Source organism: Halichoerus grypus, chromosome 14 (assembly GCF_964656455.1).
Source record: "Halichoerus grypus chromosome 14, mHalGry1.hap1.1, whole genome shotgun sequence".
In the NCBI taxonomy this organism is placed as follows: domain Eukaryota; kingdom Metazoa; phylum Chordata; class Mammalia; order Carnivora; family Phocidae; genus Halichoerus; species Halichoerus grypus.
The window spans coordinates 902,279-924,514 of record NC_135725.1 but is presented as its reverse complement, the minus strand read 5'-3'; the positions used below and the strand labels follow the sequence as shown (position 1 = coordinate 924,514).

General features: G+C 64.3%; 1 protein-coding gene and 1 long non-coding RNA gene across 3 annotated transcripts; one reads left to right on the top strand and one right to left on the bottom strand.

Annotated features, from left to right (window-relative positions):
- Nucleotides 1-1,089: 1,089 nt before the first annotated feature.
- Nucleotides 1,090-6,036, bottom strand: LOC144380105 (uncharacterized). The gene is made up of 3 exons (XR_013443920.1): nucleotides 5,748-6,036; nucleotides 2,594-2,749; nucleotides 1,090-1,496 (listed from the first exon to the last, which is right to left on the bottom strand). It is a non-coding gene; the product is annotated as an uncharacterized LOC144380105 (long non-coding RNA).
- On the top strand, nucleotides 5,501-16,105 carry NINJ1 (ninjurin 1). Of its 2 annotated transcripts, XM_078062116.1 has the most exons (4): nucleotides 5,503-5,662; nucleotides 13,743-13,968; nucleotides 14,603-14,764; nucleotides 15,577-16,105. In XM_078062116.1, exons 1-3 carry the CDS (start codon nucleotides 5,588-5,590, stop codon nucleotides 14,755-14,757), a joined length of 456 nt encoding a protein of 151 aa, XP_077918242.1. In that variant the 5' UTR covers nucleotides 5,503-5,587; the 3' UTR covers nucleotides 14,758-14,764; nucleotides 15,577-16,105. The 2 variants fall into 2 exon arrangements, with proteins under 2 accessions (XP_077918243.1, XP_077918242.1); XM_078062117.1 differs by lacking the exon at nucleotides 15,577-16,105 and having other exon boundaries at nucleotides 5,501-5,662; nucleotides 13,743-13,970; nucleotides 14,603-14,742.
- Nucleotides 16,106-22,236: the final 6,131 nt, after the last annotated feature.

Genomic DNA, 22,236 nt, shown 5'->3' with positions numbered 1-22,236 from the left:
CTCTGACCCAGTTTACTAAGGAGGAGCGACTGCCTGCCCAGAGGACCTCCTCTCGGCCTGCGGTTGGGCCCTCGGCCCAGCCAGCTCCCTGGACCGGCCAGGGTCAGCCGCTGACCTTCAGGAAAGGTGGGAGGAAGCCAGACTAGACCTGCCAGCGATGTCTCTTTGCCAAACCACAGGCCACCTGCCCTGCCGGGACTCCAGACACCCACCCTCACCCACGATCACCTGCGGCACATCAGCTTGATGGCCTGAGTCAGCGGTCGATGTCAGGGCCAGGAAGCTGGAGCCCAGCAGCTCTGTCATTAGTGGTTTGCGGAGCACCAGCTGGACAGAGCCAGCTGGGCTGAGGGATGCCTGCAGGCTGGACAAAGCAGACATGGCTAGGGCATGCCCTGGGCAGCACAGGGCGTGGGCTGAGGGTCAGCAGCGCCTGGGGCTTTGTGTCTGGGAGGGAAGGGGCTGACAACATGCACCTAAATAAGCATGGTGCTTTCAGGAGCTGCCCCAGGGCACGGTGAGGGGGGCCGAGGGCCACTGCCAGATGGTCTGTGATCAGGTGAACAGGAAGGAGCCACCCACATGGAGGCCTGATCAGATGGGGTAAATGGGGAGCACAAAGGCCCTCAAGTATAGAGTCCATGGAATAAACAGAAGGGCAGAGGGGAGGCTGAAGGGAGGGGAGGGTGCAGGGGTCTCAGCTGTTTGGGGCCCGGGAGCAAGGACTTTTTCAAGAAGACTTCAGAGGTGGGGCACCTGGGTGGCTCAGTGGGTTAAACGTCTGCCTTCAGCTCAGGTCCTGGGGTTGAATCCCACTTCGGGCTCCCTGATCAGTGGGGAATCTGCTTCTCCCTCTCCCTCTGCCCGCTCTTCTCATGTTTTCTCCCTCATGTTCTCTCTCTCTCATATAAATAAATAAATACTTTAAAAAAGAGAGAGAGATTTAAGCTCGCCAATGACCTCATCTTCAAAATAGGATTGGTGGGGGAGTGATTCAATCTGTTATATGTTTTGTGTTTAAAGAAAAAAATCTATTTATTAATGAAAAACATAACACATTAAAAAAAATAGGATCTAAATCAGCAGTGAGTATCACAAACCCCCAAAATTATGGAACCCTCCAAACAAGATAGATTTTTTCCCTTATTCACACCCAAGAAGTCTTGAGGTGGGCAGCCCAGGGAAGGCCTGTGAGCCAAGCACCGGGAACACAGGATCCTTCTGTCTTTAGCTCTGCTGTATGAGACTCCCAGGCCGAAGGTCCCCTCATGGGCCAGTGTGGCTGCTGGAGCTCTGGCCATTACATCTGTATTCCACCCGGCAGACAGGAGGAAGTAATAAAGAATGGCTCACCCTCCATTTCAGGTCCCGTCCCTGATGTTGCACGCCGCCTTCCACTGCCAGAATGTAGCCCCCCGGGCACCCCTAGCTGCAGGAGAGCCGGGAAACGCAGCTTCTCTTCTGGGAAGCCATTTGCTGAGCTAAAAATCAGCAGTCTGTGACAGAGGGAGAAGGGAAGAACCGACAGTGAGGGTGACCATGGACCCTGCCACCTGGCTGCCCAGGACAAGGGCTTTGCTGGGTACAGATGCCCAGGGATGACAAGCGGAGTCAGCCCCACCCTGCTGGGGGGAGGGGTCGGGGCTTCAGGAGGAAGCCACCTGTCACTGCTCTCTCTCCGGTCCGGGCGGGTCCCTCCAGGCCGGCCAGCCTGCCGCCCACACGCTCTGTTAATGGCTAAGCAACATTCCAAAGCATGGATGGCCGTAGCTCAGTGTCTCCCTCGTGGTGGACACTCCCTTTGTCTGTTTCTGGGGTTCAGAGCCCTCTGGGGCTCGCTGTATCTTACTGGGTGGCCTCAGCGGGTCACGTCTCGCTGGGGGACCGTGGGAGGCGGTGCAGACACTGCGTGTGTGCCCACGTCACACTACCCAGCCCGTTACCAGCCCCGCCCGGGCATGCCTGCGCGACCTTGGCACACGCCTCCCTTGTCTTTGAAGTGGGGGTGATGGCACAGCACCTCCTCATCGGCCGGCCGTCTCCCTCTAACCCTCTGGACGTAGAGTGGCAACTCCCGCCTCCTGGCTCTGAGCCCCCATCTGCTGGGGGCCGTGGTCCCTGCAAGCACCTGACAGACGCACAGAGCCGGGCCCCCCGCGGCCGTGTCGCGGTCCCAGCGCGTGCCCGTTGCCCGGGGCTCTCCCTGGCGCTGGGCCTGCTCCCCGGTGGCGGCGGGAGCTACCGGTGCCTGAAAGCCCGCCTCCCGGGCCCGGACGAGCACAGGCTCGCTCAGCTGGGGCGCCTGGGACGGGCCAGGCCACCTTTCCCCCAAGCGCCCTCCCCGCGTAAAATGGAAACACTGCCCACGGGGATCCGCGCCTCTCGGAGACAGAGGGGCCAGGACCCGAGACTGCCTACGTCTCCTGTTCAGGAAGCGCGGCCTGTCTGCGCGCACGTCCTCCCGGCCCATGGTGATGCACTGTGCTCTCCCCGTGGTAATGCGGGGCCACAGCTCCGGGCGGATGGGGGTGGGCGAGCCCAGGGTCCCTCCCCACAGGAGGGATGTTGCTCAGGTGTCCTGGGCCCTGCCCACCTGGGGCATGAAGCTGTCCCACTGCTCGGTTGAGTCGTCACCGCTGGGGCCTGCTCCAGGTGACGGAGGCCCGCAGAAGCTCCACAGCTCCCACACGCCGGACACTGGCCTTGGCGTCAAACGGGCTGGGACGCTTCACCTTCACAGCGTCCCCATCTGTCAGACAGAAGGGTGTCCCTAGCCACACAGCTCTGTGGACACGCCGTGTGCAGGTGTGTCCGAAGGTACGTGCGGCTTGGGCGTCCCCGTGTCTCTCTGCGGGAGCACGGCCAGCCCACCCCTCCCCGGCCCACCCCCCCTCCGGGGACGCTCCCCATCATCACTTGTCCACGGACCCTCAGCTCAGTTCAGCATCCCGAACCCACCTTGGCCGCCCCTGCCGGTCTATGCACGAGGATTTGAAACCCTTTTGGTCTGTGCTGGGAACAGTCTGGGAAACACACTTCCCAGGCAAGTGAGGATGACGCAACAGAGCCAGGAAGTCCCTCCCTGAGGGTACTCCAGGGAGGGCAGGCCTGGAGGGCAAGCCCCAGCTGTGGTCCCCGCGACCTTGACCCCAGGAAGGTGAAATGAGGGGGGCTACAAACCCAGGTGTAAATGCTGAATTGTTACACCAGAATCCTTCCTGACTTCCTCCTTCTGGACCGAGCAGACGGTGAACCTCAGCTCTGAGCTGCCCTGGGGCCCTCTGGAGAAACGCTCCTGATGGCAGACCCAGTGCTGCCCCCAGCCTTCTGCCTGCAGCGCCCACATGGCCCACCAAGACCCTCTCACCTGCCGAAGGGGCTGAGGCTCCCCGGGTCCTCTCCCCTCCCCACCCCTCCCCTCCCAGCCTCCCCTGCACCCTCAGGACCCTCTCTCCTGGCCGCCCTCTCTCTGGCCCCTCCAGGAGCTGGCGCCACCCCCGGGGGGGGGGGTGCTCCTGTGTGAAAGGTGTTAACACTTAAAAATCAGGGTTTCCAGCTGCGTGTCAGCAGTCAGGTATGGGCTCCATGAGAACTGCCCTCGGGTGCCGCGCCCAGGGCTGCCCAGACCCCAGGGCACTGCGGAGTGCCCGCTCACGGGCCAGAAGCAGGACGGAGGGAGGCACTGACCACGTCCCCGAGCTTCAGTTCCCTCCGCCTCCCGCTGGGCCGCCGGCAGCTCCTTCAGGGACCACCGCGCCCCGGGACGGTCCCCCCCGCGGTGCCCCCACCCAGCGGGTGATGCTGCCCCCCACACCAGGGAGGAGAAAAAGGCCAGCAGGAGGGCCCAGACCCGGTTTAGTGGAAGATCCCTTTTCCTGAGAAATCCCCTGGGTGACTTGTGTTTTCCAGGCCTTCGGTTTCACTTATAAAACTGCTCTCTCAGCAGGGGTGAGGCGTGGGGTGGGGGAGGGGAGGTCTCAGCCTGGAGTGTGGCCAGGACCCTGGGCAAGGCGGGCTCTGGGTTCTCAGCCCCACGGTGCCCACCTGCTGTCCATGTGGACCTGGGGGAGCGTTCCGTCTGCTGCTTAGACGGCCCACAACCGTCCCAGGAGTTCTGAGCTCATCCTCCTGGGCCTCTCCCTGGCTGTGCCTCAGTTTCCTCCCCTGCCAGGTGACGGGGAGAGCCCACTTCCCCAGGCTGTAAGACAAGCCATGTACCCGGCCCCAGCAGGGCCGCCCCACAAGCTGCGGCCCCCTGGGTCTAGAACAGGGCCTGGCTTACAGTAGGCGTCCCGCGCTGACCAGGGTGAATGGACAAGCCTCCAGCTCGGCGACCTAACTCGCTGCTGCCTGACCTGGGGCACCTTCTCTGATGTCAGTTTATGGGGAGGGGAAGAGATCAGCCCACAGGGCCGAAGAAGACCACCCCCCGTCACAGATCGGGAAGCTGACACGGACAGGTCCAGCCACCTGCCCCAGCCCACACAGCCACGGTGGTTCAGGGTTATGGAGTCCGGCAGCCCGGCCCGCTCGGCCCTGAGAGGGACCACCGCATGCCCCATGGCACGCCCCAGGGCGCTGGTGGCCGTGCGCGCCGCACACTAGGGTGCCCGGGGGAGACATCGGTAGACACGGCGGCAGAAGTGGGAGGAGAACCAGCTGGGCCTGGCTGCGAGCTCAGGGTCAGAACCAGAGGACGCAGTGGCCGGATCTTCGCAAACCAGCCCCGGGAGGTAACGCCCGGCCCCTCCCGCCCCTGCGGCCCCGCCGCACCCGCCTGGCTTCGGATGCCTGGGAGTGGCCCGCGTCGTGCCGAGCGCCCTGGGAAACAGGACCCGACGGAGCCAAGGGCTGCGGAGCCGACGCGCTCTGGACGCCCGCCGCGGCCCGCCCGGGCACGGGGCGCCACCCCAGCAGCGGGGCCTGCCTCCCGCCAGGGCGCACGGAGGCTGCGCCAACAGGGCGGGGGCCGGCGCCAAGGGCCCAACGCGCGGCGATGGCGCTCTGCCTCCCCCACCTCCCGAGCGTGCGGGAGGCCAGGCTCGGAGGCTGGGGGCCCAGGGTCAGGGACCCCAGGGTGCGGGCCGGGCCCCCCGGCTTCGCGGCACCGGAGAACCCCCACGCCGTGGCAGCGGCGCGCTCGCCTTCCTGGCGCGCCCAGCAGTTTGCGAAGTGGCCCGGGAAAGGCTGGCTCCTGGCCTCGTTTCACGGATTAGAAGTATCCCCGACGGGGCAGAGCGAACGTGCCAAGGCCCGCGCGAGGCCCGGGCCTGGGGGGACCGCGCCGCCCCCGCTTCCTCGCCGGAGGCAGGGGGGTCCTGTGGGTCCCGCGGGGCCCCGCCCCTGGAGGGGGCGGAGTCCCGGCGCGGCGGGGCGGGCCGGGGGCGGAGTCCGAGGCGGGCCGGGGCGGGCCGGGGGCGGAGTCCGGGGCGGGCCGGGGGCGGAGTCCGAGGCGGGCCGGGGCGGGCCGGGGGCGGAGTCCGAGGCGGGCCGGGGGCGGGCCGGGGGCGGACGCGCAGCCGAGTCCCCGCGACCCAGGCGCGGGCGGCGCTCAGGCCCCGAGCGAGGCGGCTCTGGCGGCCGCACTATGGAGTCGGGCCCCGAGGAGTACGAGCTTAACGGCGGCCTGCGCCCTGGCTCGCCCGGCTCCCCGGACGCCTCGGTAAGCCCCGCGCCGCCCGCGCCTCTGTGCGATCTTGGCCGGTGCCCGCCCGCTCTGGGCCCCGCGCCCGCTGCTCCCCAAGCACCTGGGGGCGCCGGCCGGCTGCGCGCCGCTTCCGCACTGCGGGGTGCTGGGGTCCCCGCGCCCCGTGCGTCCCGTGCCGTCGGTCCGAGCGGTGGCCCCGGGGCTCCGGCCGGGAAGTGCCCACGCCGAGCCGCGCGGGGGAGGGGCCTGGGCGCCACCTTCCCCAGCCTTCCGCGCCCGCCTCTAACTTCGGCCCCCGCGTCTCCTCCCGCTGCTGCGCGCCCGGGCGCGCAGGGCCCCAGCCTCCGGGCCCCAGGCCAGCAGCGGGCAGACGGTTACGTCACCCGCGTGTCCACCGCGGCCGCACTGTCTGCTGCCCCGGTGAGGAACCTGGGGCCGCTGTGGCCCCCGCTCCTGTCCCCACCGCAGGCCCCGGGGCCGTGGGCCCGACTCCCACTTGAGGGGTGGTTGCGCCCCTCCCCGGGGTGTCATGCCCTCTTCCCAGGGCCCAGCACTTCCCCAGCGCCTCTGTTTGTGGTGCAGTCCTGGGCATGGCCCTCCGGTGACTTGTTGACTTTGAACATTCCTTCACTTTCGCACCCCCTGGGGATGGGGGCGGGGATGGCCGTGTCTCCGCTGCGTGAACCAGCCTGGGGCAGCGCTGCCCGAGTGTGGGAGGACATGTGGGGTGAGTGAGCTCCCCCAGGGGCAGGGGCAGGCCCTCTTGTGTGCAGGTGGCCCCACGCAGTAATCCTGTCTAATCTTGTCCATCCTTGCCTGTTTTTGGTGGAAGGTTCCTGGGGCTCAGCCTCCGTGCTGACCCATCAGCAGAGCTTGACAGCCCTGGGGTGGCACAGGACGTTTGTCCCTGGGTTGGTGGTGGGGAAACCAAGGACTGGGGAGGCCTGCACAGTGGGGACGGTGGCGCTGGGTACGGCAAGACCGGAGTGGCAGGTGGCATGGCAGTGTAGGAAAGGACATCCCAGCAGAGAGGACTGCGACGGAAAGGCCCAAGGGCTGGACCACCAAGGAAGTCAGGGCTGGGGAGGAGGCGTGTGACAGGAGGTCAGGCCCCTCCGTGGCTCCGAGGGCCAGCGTGGTGGTGGTGGGGGTCTCCATTCACAGGCAGGGAGGCTCCAGGAAGGTGGGCAGCCTCAAGGCCGCTGCTCCTGCTGCCTGGGGCCCGGACCCCCTAACACCACTCCCCAGCCTCTGCCTTGCCTTCCCACCTTCAGAACTGCCTTGCTGTGTTTTTGAGTCTGTGACCCTATCAGTTTCTCCTCCGTGACCTAGAGTGATAGCAGTGTCTTTCTCCGAGAACATGGTGAGGACCACACGGGGTAATGTGTGCTGGGCACACGGTAGTCACAGTCCTGCCTGCCGCACAGGACCCGCTCCTGGAGAGGACCTTGGGGCAGCACTTCCCCGTGGCGGGACCCTGTGGACGGGCACAGCCTTCCTTGCACGAGGGTCAGGGCGGGAAGAAAGTCTTGCTGGGGTCCTCAGATGCACCAGCCGGAGCAGGAGCCCTGGATGGCAGGCTGGCTGGGCTAGGTTGGTCCTGTGTCCCCGGCGCACCGCTGCTGGTGGGGGACTGACTGGGAGGCCCAGGTCGAGAGCCCCTGTCAGTCTCCGGACGCCCGCTGCAGGCCATAGTGGGGCAGGTCGCTCACCTTCCAGGGTGGCCTGGCTCAGGGAAGAGCCCGACAGCGGATGAACCCCGCCGGTGCCCCCCGCACCTGTGCCCCCACGACTTCACGAGGCCCCGCTGTGCAGGTTCCCTGCAGGAGGGGCTTGCGGCTGGAGGCAGGAGGAAGAGTAAACACCAGTTTTACTGTGAAAATGACCCTTGGCTGTGTCAGGCCTGCTGCGTCTTGGCGTGGAGACACCTGCCTTGGCCCGGTGGCAGCAGACACTGGGGTCACAGCCAGCTGAGGACACAGCAGGGAGGGAGCCGGACAAGGTGGGATGTGGCTCCTGGGCAGAGCTTAGCTGCCCCGGGAAGTTCGCTCTTTTCCTCACTTCTGCTTTCCCGGCAGATCTCGAGACTGGCAGGGTCTTGGCCAAGTTCTAAAAGGCCACCCTGACGTGGCTGCGGGGTCACTGCGGGCCAGTGCTGAGCCCACAGGAAGCAGGTCTGCCCAGCCCGCGGCCCAGCTGCTGCGGGAACCCCCCCCCCCCCACAGGACTTCCTGCTGGGACACTGACGTGGATCTGGAGACCTCTCAGGGCAGGCACGCGCCTTGTGGCCTTCGCGCCGCGTCTGAGCGGTGGGCTCCAGCCCACTCTGCTGGGTCAGGTGATGGACACCCGGGCCCTGCCAGACCCTCCTAGGTTCTCAGGTCCCTTCCCAGAAGGAAGGACTTCAAAGCTCCCACTGGTGCTCGCGGTGCCCCAGTAGAGGGGCCATGGTGGGCCAAGATCCGGAGTCCTGGGTCCTGCTCAGCTCACACGGCCATTTCCTGGGCTTGGCCTTTCTCCTGTTCCAGACTTTTGGTTACACGTCCGTGCAGCTGGTTTGGGAGGCCGTGTGCCCCGGCTGGCTGTGCTCCAGCAGACCCAGGGCTCCACACCTGCATTCAGTCCCATCTGCCCATCTTGCAGATGAGGGAACTGAGGCAAAGAACCCAGGTGTGGGATTCAGGGGTGTTAGAGAGAGGTCCGTGTGGAAGTGCCACCCTAGCTCCTAGCCGGGCAGCTGATGGACGTCGTGGATTTGGTGGGGGCCTTGGTCTCTCATTCTGAAACCACGAAGGTGCCTCTGGGCAGGGGTTCTTGTCCCACACTCTTACGTGGGGTTTGGGGTCAGTGGCAGGAAGGGCAGGCAGGATCAGAGGGCATCCATAACCAAAACACGTGGGTCCTGCAGGGGCTCAGTGGGCTCTGGCCTGGTCTCATCTCCCAGGGGAGCAGGATGCTGGGGTGGGCACCCCCATCTCCTCCCATCCAGGCCTGGGCTGCACTGCGGCATCCGTTAATCTGTGCTTGGGTGCTTGGGTGCTTGGGTGCAGCAGATCCAACCCCCTCCCAGTCCGAGCTGAGGACACACAGCACAGTGGCCCTGGGCTAGGTGGCCTGGGCCCTGCCGGCTGCCCGTGAACAGCCACGCCAGGGCCCTCTGTCCACAGAAGGGGGCCTCCCTGCTCTCCTCTGGCTCCTTACCCACAAGGCGCCTTCCTGGCTTTTAGGGGGAAAAAAACCCAGAGCTCACCCAGCTCCTGGGACCACCACTGAGGTTTGGGGAAGTCCCGTGGCCCTGGGGACACATTAACCAGGGTGTTTGCTCCCTGCACTACTCAGGTCATGGGCAGAGGCCTCTGCGGGCGGTTCCCAGCGTGGCTCCGGGAAGTCAGTCAGTTCGGGCCAAGGGCTCCAACCGCCTTCCGACCCTACCCTGGTGGGCTTCCCAGAACCGCGGACTCCCTGGGACTCAGCCATCACCCAGGCCCTAGAATCCCCCTGCCACTCCGAGCCCGTCCTCGGGGGGCTGCCGGGCTGTGCTGTGCCCTGGGCAGCTCCCCTGAACCGCGGGCCCCCGCTCTGTGGACAGGGAGGTTAATGCTCCCTCTCCGTTAGCGGGGAGCTCTGTGGGCGCCGGAGCTTCCCAGAGTGCGGCCCGGGGCCTACAGATGGGGAGACTGAGGCCAGCCGCGGGGGAGCGTGTTGTCAAGGCCACATGGCCAGGCTGTGGTGAGCGGAGCGGGCTGGGCTCCCGCCGGCTCCCCCTATCACTGCACGGATTCAACAGGAAGCGGATGGTGGCGTGGGCAGGAAGTGCCCTGCACCAGGAGGGGCCTGGGGCCCGGGCCCTGGCGTGCCCCCTGGGGCTCCGAGGAAGGGCCAGGCCCACCGGAACCTCACGGGCTGCGTGCCCCTGGCCCTGTCGCACACACGGGAGACAGGTCCAGAGGGCGCTGGCTGTCCTGAGGTCACACAGCTGGAGCCCGGGGGTGCCTCTGAGTGCACAGCCCCCACAGACTGGCCCTGACCCCAGCCCCCTCTGCAGGGGGCTTCTGAGCCCTGGGGCCTGGGTTCCAAGTGCAGCCCTCACTTGCTCTTGGCTTTGGACAAGGTGCTTCTTGTGCTAGCCTCAGTTTACCCACAGTGTGTGTGAGGACGGGGCTGGAGGGGCACCCCGGAGGAGGACACCCCGCTGAAGGATGAGCAAGATAGTGAGCTGCGCCCAGGGTGGAGGAGAGCGGGGACACAGGGCTCCGAGGGTCCTTCTGTATTCGAACGCACATGCCTGTAAAGGACTCAAACGGTCTAGAGGGGCTCAGAAGGGAAGGGAATTCCTCCTCCGCAGAGGCCGGCAGTTAGCCTACACGTGCGTGTGTGCGTGCACTGTGTCCGTGCACCTGTGCGTGTCTGTGTCTGTGTGCACGTGCAGGTGTGCATCTCGTGTATGCGTGTGTGTGTGCGTGCGCTGTGTACGTACACCTGCACGTGTCTGTGTCTGTGTGCACATGCAGGTGTGCATCTCGTGTATGCGTGTGTGTGTGCGTGCGCTGTGTACGTACACCTGCACGTGTCTGTGTCTGTGTGCACATGCAGGTGTGCATCTGGTGTATGCGTGCGTGCACGCGCTGTGTACGTGCACCTGTGCGTGTCTGTGTCTGTGTGCACGTGCAGGTGTGCATCTGGTGTATGCGCGCGTGTGCGCTGTGTACGTGCACCTGTGCGTGTCTGTGTCTGTGCACGTGCAGGTGTGCATCTGGTATATGCGCGCGTGTGCGCTGTGTACGTGCACCTGTGCGTGTCTGTGTCTGTGTGCACATGCAGGTGTGCATCTGGTATATGCGCGCGTGTGCGCTGTGTACGTGCACCTGTGCGTGTCTGTGTCTGTGTGCACATGCAGGTGTGCATCTGGTGTATGCGCGCGTGTGCGCTGTGTACGTGCACCTGTGTGTGTCTGTGTCTGTGCACGTGCAGGTGTGCATCTGGTATATGCGCGCGTGTGCGCTGTGTACGTGCACCTGTGCGTGTCTGTGTCTGTGCACGTGCAGGTGTGCATCTGGTGTATGCGTGCGTGCGTGCGCTGTGTCCGTGCACCTGTGCGTGTCTGTGTCTGTGTGCACGTGCAGGTGTGCATCTCGTGTATGCGTGTGTGTGTGCGTGCGCTGTGTACGTACACCTGCACGTGTCTGTGTCCGTGTGCACATGCAGGTGTGCATCTGGTGTATGCGCGCGTGTGCGCTGTGTCCGTGCACCTGTGCGTGTCTGTGTCTGTGTGCACGTGCAGGTGTGCATCTGGTGTATGCGTGCGTGCACGCGCTGTGTACGTGCACCTGTGCGTGTCTGTGTCTGTGCACGTGCAGGTGTGCATCTGGTGTATGCGTGCGTGCACGCGCTGTGTACGTGCACCTGTGCGTGTCTGTGTCTGTGCACGTGCAGGTGTGCATCTGGTGTATGCGTGCGTGCACGCGCTGTGTACGTGCACCTGTGCGTGTCTGTGTCTGTGCACGTGCAGGTGTGCATCTGGTGTATGCGTGCGTGTGCGCTGTGTACGTGCACCTGTGCGTGTCTGTGTCTGTGTGCACGTGCAGGTGTGCATCTGGTGTATGCACGCGTGCGTGTCTGTGTCTGTGCAAGTGCAGGTGTGCATCTGGTGTATGCGTGCGTGCGTGCGCTGTGTCCGTGCACCTGTGCGTGTCTGTGTCTGTGTGCACGTGCAGGTGTGCATCTGGTATATGCGCGCGTGTGCGCTGTGTACGTGCACCTGTGTGTGTCTGTGTCTGTGTGCACGTGCAGGTGTGCATCTGGTATATGCGTGCGTGCGTGTGCTGTCTATGTGCACCTGTGCATGTCTGTGTCTGTGCACTTGCAGGTGTGCATCTCGTGTATGCACGCGTGCGTGTCTGTGTCTGTGCACGTGCAGGTGTGCATCTGGTGTATGCGTGTGTGCGTGCACTGTGTCCGTGCACCTGTGCGTGTCTGTGTCTGTGCACGTGCAGGTGTGCATCTGGTGTATGCGTGTGTGCGTGCACTGTGTCCGTGCACCTGTGCATGTCTGTGTCTGTGTGCACGTGCAGGTGTGCATCTGGTGTATGTGTGTGTGCGTGTGCTGTGTACGTGCACCTGTGCATGTCTGTGTCTGTGCACGTGCAGGTGTGCATCTGGTGTATGTGTGTGTGCGTGTGCTGTGTACGTGCACCTGTGCATGTCTGTGTCTGTGCACGTGCAGGTGTGCATCTCATGTATGCGCGTGTGCGTGTCTGTGTCTGTGTGCACGTGCAGGTGTGCATCTCGTGTGTGCGTGTGTGCGTGCGCTGTGTCCGTGCACCTGTGCATGTCTGTGTATGTGTGCAAGTGCAGGTGTGCATCTCGTATATGCGTGCGTGCGTGTGTGCGCTGTGTATGTACACCTGTGCGTGTCTGTGTCTGTGTGCACCTGCAGGTGTGCATCTGGTGTATGCGCGCGTTTGCAGGTGTGTGCTTGCTCGTGCGTGTGTGTATGTGCTTGCGTGGTTATGTGTTTGTTCGTATGCCTGTACACATGTTCCCGTGCCCGTGTGTCCACGTGTGTGTGGCTGGCTCTTTTCCCCGGGACTGGGGACCGGATGAGCACTGTGGTGGCCTTGAGGGAAGCTGCTTGGGCGCTTCTGGTTTGTGGAACTTAGAGCACGCGCCCAGCACGGCACACCCGCCCCTCAGAGGAGCGCTCATGGGACGAGGCGTGGCCAGCCCAGCAGCTTCGCAAGCGCAGACCTGGGGGACAGCCTGGTGCTGTGGGAGCCCAGGCCCCTAGGCGGTGGGCTGCCTGCGCCCAGACCCTGGGGAGGAGCCGCTGTGCCCTGATGGGTGAGGCCTGGGGTGTGGCCCACCCAGCTGCGGTGCGGCTGGAGGCTTGGGGGGAAGAGCCGTGGGTGGAATATTCCGGAAGCAGTGCTGGGGGTTGGGTCCAAGGAGCCGCTTTCCCCGTGGGGCTTGGGTCTGGAATTTTAAACCCAGTGGATTTGCTACTTAGCCGCTGGTGCTGAGGGAAGGCAGGGCAGGTCCCACACCCGCTGTTCGGCCCGCCCAGTGTCCCTTCCTCCTGGGCATGTTATTCCAGATTACATTTATGTTTAACAAGACAGGCCGCCAGAGCGAGCCCCCTCCCGCCCCCGCTCCTGGAGTTCGGGATTTTCCAGGGTGCGATTTCCAGCTGCGGAAAGTGGAGGGGCCTCTCGCTTGCTGGTTCGGCCCCTCCCTGGCAGCCTGCCCCCCAGGCCTGCATCTTTCATGAGTACGGAAACACGAGCTCCCGAGTGCCCCAGGAGGCCGCAGCGCTGGGCCTGTGGACAAGGGGCCGGGGCTGAGGGGTGCGGGCTTGTCCTGGGGGCCTGCGGAGGGGCCAGCCAGCGGCAGCTGGGGGAGGCCTACTGAGGGAGGGGGGCCTTCTCCCGCCTCCCCCCGGCCTTGCAGCCCAGGAGAGAGGGGCTTCCTGGAGGCGGTGACCTCTGGGCGGGGCATGGAGGGCGTGAGGAGTGGCCTGCGACCTGGCCCTGAGGCCCGGCCCCGTTCCCAGGCAGAGGCGCAGGGAAGCCTGGACGGGAAGCGCCCCGCGCCACGTGCCCGAGGCACTGTGGGGACAAACGTCATCACCGATACTGAGTAAAGGGCAGGAGGCGGCTTCCGGAGGGGTGGCCTGGGTGCACTCAGCTCCCGAGGCTCCAGGTGTTTACGTTCCTCGTGCACAGCTTTTCCTGTGGGGATCACACCTCAGTGACGTGGTTCAAAATTGTTTGTAAAAATAAAAATTGAAGAAGCAGCTAAGTTCAAGCGTAGCCCCGCTTTGGTAGGCGTCCGGGTGAGCGCGCGGGGACCAGGACCGTCCCAGCGGGACGTGGCCTGCAGCCAGCAGCCGGGGGAGGGAGGCAGGCGGGGGCCCCGCGGGCGCGCAGGGAGGGCACCAGAGGGCCGCACCCCAGGCGGGATGGAGGCATTCTCGTCGCAAACCAGTGTGTGTGCTGAGGCCCTGGCTCCCCCAGGACCTGATTCCCGGAGTGGGTCCTGCAGGCCCGCCAAGCCCCACACCCCTGCTGGTCCCAGGCTGACGACCCCTTTCCTGCAGCCATCCCGCTGGGGCCGGAACCGGCCCATCAACGTGAACCATTACGCCAACAAGAAGAGCGCAGCCGAGAGCATGCTGGACATCGCGCTGCTGATGGCCAACGCTTCCCAGCTGAAGGCCGTCATCGAGCAGGGCCCCGCCTTCGCCTTCTTCATCCCCCTGGTGGTCCTCATCTCCATCTCCCTCGTGCTGCAGATTGGCGTGGGCGTGCTGCTCATTTTCCTTGGTGTGAGCCTGGGCTGGGGGGGAGGGCCCTGGGGCGGCCCCGCGCATGATCTGCTGGTTCTGCTTGCATACCCCCCGGGACGGGGTGCTCACCACCTGACAGACCCCACTCAGCCATGCGGTCAGGACGTGGCTCCCCAGTGCAGCCCTCAGAGGGCCCCCCATGTCTCTGTCCTTCCACCCACCCAAGCTGAGGATGTAGGAAAACGTAACCCTCCAGTGGTCTCCAGGGACTGGATGGTGGTCCTGCCCCTGAGCTGAGGGTCCGGGCTCACCTCCACTGCTGGCTGTGTGACCCGGGGCAGGTACTTGACCCCGCAGGCCTCAGTTCCCCCACCCATAACGTGGGCATGAGGACAGGGCCTTGGGTAGGCGTGAAGCTCGCTAGACACCGCACACGGGCACTCGGAGAGGGGCTTCTCTGTGTGCACGCAGTGCGTTGTCCTTTACAGTCCAGCCCTGCGCCCCGGGCTGGTTCTTCGGCTCCAGCACTGGCGCCGGGCCGCCCTGAGCTCCGTGCTGGAGGAAGCAGGGCTGCGGGGCCGAGGCCACAGGCCCAGATCTCACCCCGAACGAGGCAGCGGGCCCAGGGGCTGCAGGGCCCCCGTGCAGCGTCTGCTCCCTTGTGCCCGCAGTCAGGTACGACCTCAACAATCCTGCCAAGCACGCCAAGCTGGACTTCCTCAACAACCTGGCCACCGGCCTGGTTTTCATCATTGTCGTGGTCAATATCTTCATCACTGCCTTCGGCGTCCAGAAGCCCGTGATGGACGTGGCTCCGCGGCAGTAGGGTTCAGGTGAGCCAGAAGGCACAGCCCCGCTGTCCACCGCGAGCAGACTTTGTGCCCAGTGTCTGTCCTGTCTGGGCCTCACGGGGGGGCGCGCCTGGCCGTGTGCCCCCCATGCTCGTCCCCTTGCTCAGAGAGGTGAGCACCCACCCAAGGTCACCTACTTGGAGCAGGAGTCTCAGGGAGGCTGGGTGACCCCCAGGTGTCTCAAGGGCCAATGCAGAAGGTCAGCAGGTCCAGCGCGTGTCAGGTGTCCTGCATCTGGGGCCCTGGCCCGGGCTGCTCACCACAGGTGCATCCGGCCTTGGGCCTGCCCCAGAGAAAGGGTGGGCACTGCTAGCTGTCTGCCCACCAGCACCCCCACCCCACCCCGGCAGAGTGGCCGGCAAATGATGAGGTGGGGCCCTCAGCAGGGCCGGCACGTGGCCCGGCACGTGGCCTGCCCACACCGTGGCCGTCGGCCCCACCTGGGTCCCACTCACTGCCTGGCTGCTGGCCCTGGTTTATTGTCAAGTCTGACCTCCGTGGAACCTTCCAGATGCCAGCCTGCTCCCTTGCTCGGGGCATAGTGACCAAGCCATTTATTAATTGCCTGCTGTGCCCCAGATGCAGTCCTGACCCTCCCTGATCATCAGCCCACTGGCCTCTGCTCTCCAAGGCCCCCCTTTAAATCCTGACAGTGACCCAACTAGGGAAACTGAGGCTTGCCCAGGTCAGAATCAGGTCCTTCTGCCTCTGGAGTCGTCGTGGCCTCGGGGCTCGAGTCTGGCCACCAGAGCGAGACTGGAGGCCCTCACACCCCTCCTCTCCCTTCTTGGCAGATGCCCCCGGATCGCACCCGGCCACAGCCACCCAGATCCCGGAGCCGCCTCCCCCTCGAGGCCCACCTTCCTATGGGGGGCACTCCCGACAACCGCAAGAGCCCAGGCGGGCCCCACTAGACTGTGTCCTGGGACGAGCCGCCCGTGGCTAGACCACCCAAGGCCAGCGCGGGCCCTGCTCCGTCCTCGGCTGCCCCTCCCCCCGGAGCGTGGCCCAGGGGACAGAAGTGGGGAAGGGTCGTGGCCACCCGGACATGCAGCAGCCCAAGGATGGGAGCGAGGGGCCCCTGTCGGCCTTGGTCCCAGGACGTATCCAGAGGGACAAGGAGACCCCTATCTCTACCAGCACAACGAGCATCTGGGCTTCGAGGCCCCACGCTGGGGGCCCGGGGCGTCTGTGCTTCCCGACCCAGGACGCGGGACTGCTGGCCCCATCTGGCCACGGGCCCTGTGCACACCTCCCACCAGCAGGGCCCCGAGCCCCCACATTTCTAAGCACCAACGACCAATAAAGCTGACGCGCCTCCTCCCCTCGGGCCTGGCCCTGCATTATGTCCCCAGGCCCCCCAGCCTGTGAGGGCCTCCCCACCCCGCCGGGCCGTCGTGGTGTCGCAGTCCCGGCCACGGGCGCCTTCTCAGGGACCGAGGGCTCACGCAGCAACTTGGCGTCTGGCATGTCAGGGCACGGTTTTGAGGCAGAAACCGGGTTCTTGAAGCTCCGGTGCCCGGCATCCTTTTTTAATTGAGATGCACATTGGAGCTGCAGAAATGGGTCCTCCCGTAGCCCCAGGATGACACCGCGCGTCCTTGTTCGCTCCGCGAGGGGCAGCCACAGCCTGCGGCCCTGGAGCTGGCGGGACACAGATTCTCCAGGGTGGCCGTGGCTCCCGTGAGGGACCGCACACCATGACCAGGTCAGAAAACCAGCCTGATCCCGCACTCTGGTCTACACTGCAGACCTGTGTGTGCGTTGTCAGGCAGCCGTGGGCTCGTAGAGCGGGGTAAACCCTGCATACCCCACCCCGGCTCTGTCTCCAGGGCGCAGGGGGCACGTTCAGGAGGACTGGCCCCGGGTGCTGTGTCACGGCCACAGGGAGTCCACGGGTCCCCCATCAACTTTGGTGGCTTTTGGGGTCAGAAGCCAAGACCTGGACCCTCCTCTGAGGAGGTCGGGGGAAGGACAGTGTGCAGGATGACCTAGGGGAGCAGCCAGATGTGACCCCCACGTGTCCTCAGGGCACGCAGCCCACAGCCCCTGACCTCATGGAAAGGTACGGAACTCAGGTTTCCTCCAGTCTGCATGCCCGTGGGTCTCCCCTCTGCACCCACAGCCCTGGCCCATGTGGGGTGCCCAGCGCTGCTGGTCAGGCCTAGGGGTACGGTGCTGGGTGGACACCAGCAAAGGCCTGTCCCAAGGGTCCCCTCCCTGGCTGGAACCCCCTGCTCTCTCAGTCCACCCCTGCAACCTCCAGGGGCTGAGCCCTTGCTCTCTGCCCCCTTGGCCCCTCTTTCCTGACCCCCACTGGCCCCACCCCTCACATCCTTGATGTGGCAACACCCTCACCTGGTCCTCCGGGTGGGGAACCTTCCAGCTCCAAGGCCCCTCCGCCATCTGAGCCTAGGGCAGCTCCAACACCCCATTCCTTAAAATGCTCAGGTGACCCCTGGTCAGCTCCCACAAAGTGATCAATAAACAGAAGTGCTTGTGGGTAAGATGGGCCCGGCTTTGCTTTAAGACACTCCAGGAAAGGGGCGCCTGGGAGGCTCAGTCATCCGAGCGTCCAACTCTTGATTTCGGCTCAGGTCATGGTCTTAGGGTCGTGGGATCGAGCCCCGTGTCAGGCTCCACACTGGGCACGGAGTGTGCTTGGGATTGTTCTCTCTCCCTCTCTCTCTGCCCCTCCCCCCGCTCAAAAAAATCAAACAAAACACTCCAAGAAAAAGCTTGGGGAAGCGGATGAAACAAGGTGAAGTGCTGGACAGCAGGGGCCCCAGGGCAGCCTGGCGAGCGTCTCCAAGTCCCACGAAGAGGGTTTGTAAAGTGATCCACGTGTGGGACGAGGTCCGTGAAGAAGCATGAGGAGCAGGGGGCGGAGGGTGGACACATGTCTCCAGTAGGGCTGACGAGCATGAGCCCCACTGAGCAGGGGCAGATGCGGGGCTGCACGGTGGCCGGCCCTGGGGTCTGGTGGCGCGAAGGTCTCAGACTCGGGCATGGCCCTGGGGGTGGAGCTTGGCCCACCCCCCAGCTGCTGGCTTCTGTAAGCATGTCTCCCCTTCATTGGCTTGGCTTTTGACAGCGGGGTGGGGGGCGGGGGGCCAGGCTCACATCTGTGACCTATCCCCACAACCTGGCCCTCCTGTCAGCCCACCCTGTCTCCCTTGCCCCTCTCTCCCTCGGCCACCCCCACGTGTCCGGGCAGCCTGGTCCCCTGGCCCAGTCCCGCCCAGGGTCTGACACGGGTGGATGCCACCCTGCACCACACCCCTGGGGTTGCCCACGGTGGCCTGTGGCCGGTGATGTGGGCTGGCCGGTAGTCACATGGGGAGCGCCAGGGACATGGCCCACAGATGGCCTCGCTCTTTCTTTGGCCAGGACAGGAAGTATGTCAGCACACGCAGAGGGGTGAACCCCAGATGACTGGACTGAGCCCCGGGGGTCACCAAGCCAGGCTGGCCTTCACAGGTGCTGGGGGCACTGGGGACAGAGAGATGGTGGGCGGGTCTGTGCGTCCCAGACCCGAGAGTCCACTGTCCCAGGTGCCCCCCACCCCCACCCACCAGCTCCCAGACCCAAGCGTCGGCAGCCACTCCGGCCCCCTGACCCTTCAGATGTGCTTCCATCTCAGGACCTTGGCATGTGGGCCGGTATCCAGGGTCAGGCTCAGCTCTGAGGTCCTCCTGTAGGTCCTTCCGACCCTCCACCGGTCACTGTCACCCCAGGCCATTTGGGTTTACTCTGCCTTTGGTGCCATGGACTGGCGTCAGCCCCCGCGGCGTACCCCCAGGCCCACGTCTGAGCCCTGCCCAGCCCTGCCATGCCTGGCTCAAGACCAGGGCTGCCCCCAGAGAGGGAGGGTCGACACCGCCACCGGTGTCCTGCGTCCTTGGTAGCGTGTCTGGCATCCAGCTGGCGGTCAGGAAACGTCTGCCGCAGACCCACCCACTCGCCACCTGAGCCAGGCCCTGGGCGTGCGTCCGAACCCGGGGGCCAACAGAGCCCTGGGGGGGACGGTGAGGCCCTGCGAGCTAGGGAGGGCTTGGGGGCCGGGAGGTGGAGGGCCGCCCGGGGGAGCGAGCGGAGGGCTGTGCTTGGCCGGAGAGAGCCGGCGCATGTTGGTAGGGGAGCGGTAGGGGGCAGGTGACAGACGCAGGGGTGCACGGGTCATCCCCAGGCCGCTCGGGCAGCGTCCCCACGTGAGGAAGCAGCTCTGCGCTGCAGGCCGAGGCCGCCCGCCGTCTCTCCCAGGAACCTTCTGGGTCTCCTCAGGCGGCGGGTCCCCGTCCCTGGCGCTCCTCCCCAGTCCACCCTTCAAGGCCCTGGCGCCACTGACCTGAGGGGAGGGAGGCCGGGGGCGGCTCAGGGGCCCGAGGACGTGGGGCTGCGTGAGGCTGACCAGGCGGGTGCTGTCGGCTCCTCCCCACACCGGGCGCCACGCCATGCCTCCCTCCCTCCCTCAGGTGCCTGCTCTCCCACCTGACTTGAATTGAATTCCGCTTTTCTCCAGGCATTACTTTTAAAGATCAGGGAGCTGAAGGTTTGGATGGTTTTTTTCTCTTTCTCTCAAGTATTGCTGTAAGGGGACGTGTGTGGGGCCTGAGGAAGCTGCCCCAGGGCAGCAGTCCCCCCACATCCAGCCCAGCCCCTCAGCGGGGGTGGGGCCTGGCCCTTCCGGTGACCTAAGAATCAGGGTCCCAGCTGCCACCTGGCTGGCGCTGAGGGACCTTCATCCCATCTCTGTGGCAGTGGGACCCAGGGCCCATCCCGCAGGAGGCTAATCTGGGGCCTGTCAGGCCTGGGGTTGAACAGAGCTGTTGGGGGCAGGGGGAAAACAGGGCCCTTCTGAGCCCATCGAAGAACGCTGACCCAGGGGAACTGGAGCTGACGACCCGGATCCAGCAGCGTCAGCACCTTCACCCCGACACTGCACCTGCAGCCAGCACACCCTCTCCCGGAAGGGAGCACTGCGTTGTGCAAGACGCAGCTGCCATTTCCGGCTCCACAAACACCAGGCTGTGTCCTCACCCGGCCCTGACCACGGGGCCCTGACCACAAGGCCCAAGGCAAAGGCATCTAGAGCCCCAAATCCTTCCACCAGGAGACCCCTTCTTCACCAACGCTCTCCAGCACACCCTCCTCACACCTCCGCACATCCTCCTCAACCTTCCACACTCTCCTCCACCTCCTCACCTCCTCACCTCCTCAACCTCCTCACACCTCCTATGTCTTCATATGCTCCTCAACCTCCTCATACCCTCCTCACACCTCCTCACACCTCCTATGTCTTCATATGCTCCTCAACCTCCTCATACCCTCCTCACACCCCCTCACACCCTCCTCTACCTCCTCACATCTTCAATCTCCTCACACCCCCACACCCTCCTCACACCTCACATCCTCCTCAACCTCCTCACACCTCCTCATATACTCCTCACACACCTCACACCTCCTCACACCCTCCTCTACCTCCTCACATCTTCAACCTCCTCAACCTCCTCATACCCTCCTCACACCTCCTATGTCTTCATATGCTCCTCAACCTCCTCATACCCTCCTCACACACCTCACACCCTCCTCTACCTCCTCACATCTTCAATCTCCTCACACCCCCACACCCTCCTCACACCTCACATCCTCCTCAACCTCCTCACACCTCCTCATATACTCCTCACACACCTCACACCTCCTCACACCCTCCTCTACCTCTTCACATCTTCAACCTCCTCATACCCTCCTCATACCTCCTCACACCTCCTGTCTTCATATGCTCCTCAACCTCCTCATACCCTCCTCACACCCCCACACCCTCCTCTACCTCCTCACATCTTCAATCTCCTCACACCCCCACACCCTCCTCACACCTCACATCCTCCTCAACCTCCTCAACCTCCTCACACCTCCTCCCACCTGCTTCCACCGCCTCACACCTCCAACACACCCCTCACACCCCCTCATATGCTCTTCATGTCTCCTCACACCCTCCTTTCACCTCCTCACACCACCTGACAACTTCCTCACACCTCCTCAACCTCTCACGCCCCCCACACACCTCTTCACATCCTCCTCATACCTCCTACACCCTCCTTGCACCTCCTCATATACTCCTCACACCCCCTCACACCCCGTCACATCACCTCACACTTCTTCACACCTCCACACACCTCCTCACACCTCCTCACATGTCATTTCACTCTCCTTAACCATCCTCACGCCTCTGTCACGTATCTAATCTTGGGAACCATCCTCCACCCAGGCCCTCTCCCAGCTCCTGCACTCCTCGAGGTGCAAACGGATCCCAGGACTATCGTAACCAGGATGAGGACCTATTCTTGTTACTGTAGTATTTGGAAGGGCTTCCTGGAGGGGGTAACATTTTACCAAAATCTGAAAGTTAAATCCGTGGGGGTTTAGGAAAGAACGTTCCCGCTGTGGACACAGCACGTGAAAGGTGCTCAGGCACGGACTACGAATGGTTCCAGTTGTAGATGTGTGGAGGTGAGGATACAGGGACAAATGGTGGGGGCCTGGAGCAGCCGGGGCAGGGGGAGCAGGGGTTTGTGACCTGTGGGGCCCTTCATGCCCCGATGGGCCACCACAGCTCACCAGCTGGGTCCGGAGGCCTGGGACAGGCACCGAGCACCCCTTGCTCAGGGGAAGGGGCCCCACACGGGCCCCGAAGGAGTGGAGGCCTTACAGGTCTCGGGGCAGACAGCAGCAGGACCTTCCCCGCCACTGGCCTGCTGGGCCTGTCTCTGGGGTGTTTCTTCAGAGGCGCTGTCTTGGTTTGGGCGGCTTCTCCATACAGACATTTCCTTCAGGAGGCTGGAAGTCTGAGATCAAGACCTCAGCAGATTTGCTGAGTGGTGAGAACCGGCTTCCTCTTCCCACTATCCTCACGTGACAGGCTCCCTGGAGTCTCTTCTGTAAGGTCACTAATCCCATCTTGGGCTCCACCCTCATGGTCGCATTATCCCCAAAGGCCCTACCTCCTACCACCATCACCTTGGGGTTAGGTTCAGTATTGTGGGTTTGGGAGAGACACAGATGTTCAGAACAGGGCAGGTGTTACCAGCTCAGGTAGAACTGTCACTCCGGGAAACCCCCTTCACCTCCTGGGGGCCAGCTGTGCTCGCACCTTCACACAGTGGCCTCACTTACTCTCACCTGCGTGTCCTGGCCTGGGAGCACCCAGCACCTTTACCCAGGTGTCTCTGTCACCTTCAGCAGGGTGTGTCTGTCCCTTTCCCCAGCTGTGTCTCTCAGAGAGTGGGACAAACAGGGAGAACACCCCAGGGCTCCTGCCCAGGAGGAAATTCACCCTGGGAAGTGGTATCTCGGCCCCTCAGGATGGGTGGCCTGGCTGAGCCTCAGGGGTCTGCTGGCCCCCAGAACCTCTGCCGCCCCCGAGTCAGGGTCCAGCGCGGGTGCGGGGACCCGGC

What these genes read in the sequence shown, in the direction of transcription:
- NINJ1 (XM_078062116.1), top strand. Translation starts at nt 5,588, where the DNA reads ATGGAGTCGGGCCCCGAGGAGTACGAGCTTAACGGCGGCCTGCGCCCT. An exon ending in CCGGCTCCCCGGACGCCTCG is followed by an intron (nt 5,663 to 13,742) that starts GTAAGCCCCGCG and finishes CCTTTCCTGCAG; the next exon opens with CCATCCCGCTGGGGCCGGAA. An exon ending in CGTGCTGCTCATTTTCCTTG is followed by an intron (nt 13,969 to 14,602) that starts GTGTGAGCCTGG and finishes TTGTGCCCGCAG; the next exon opens with TCAGGTACGACCTCAACAAT.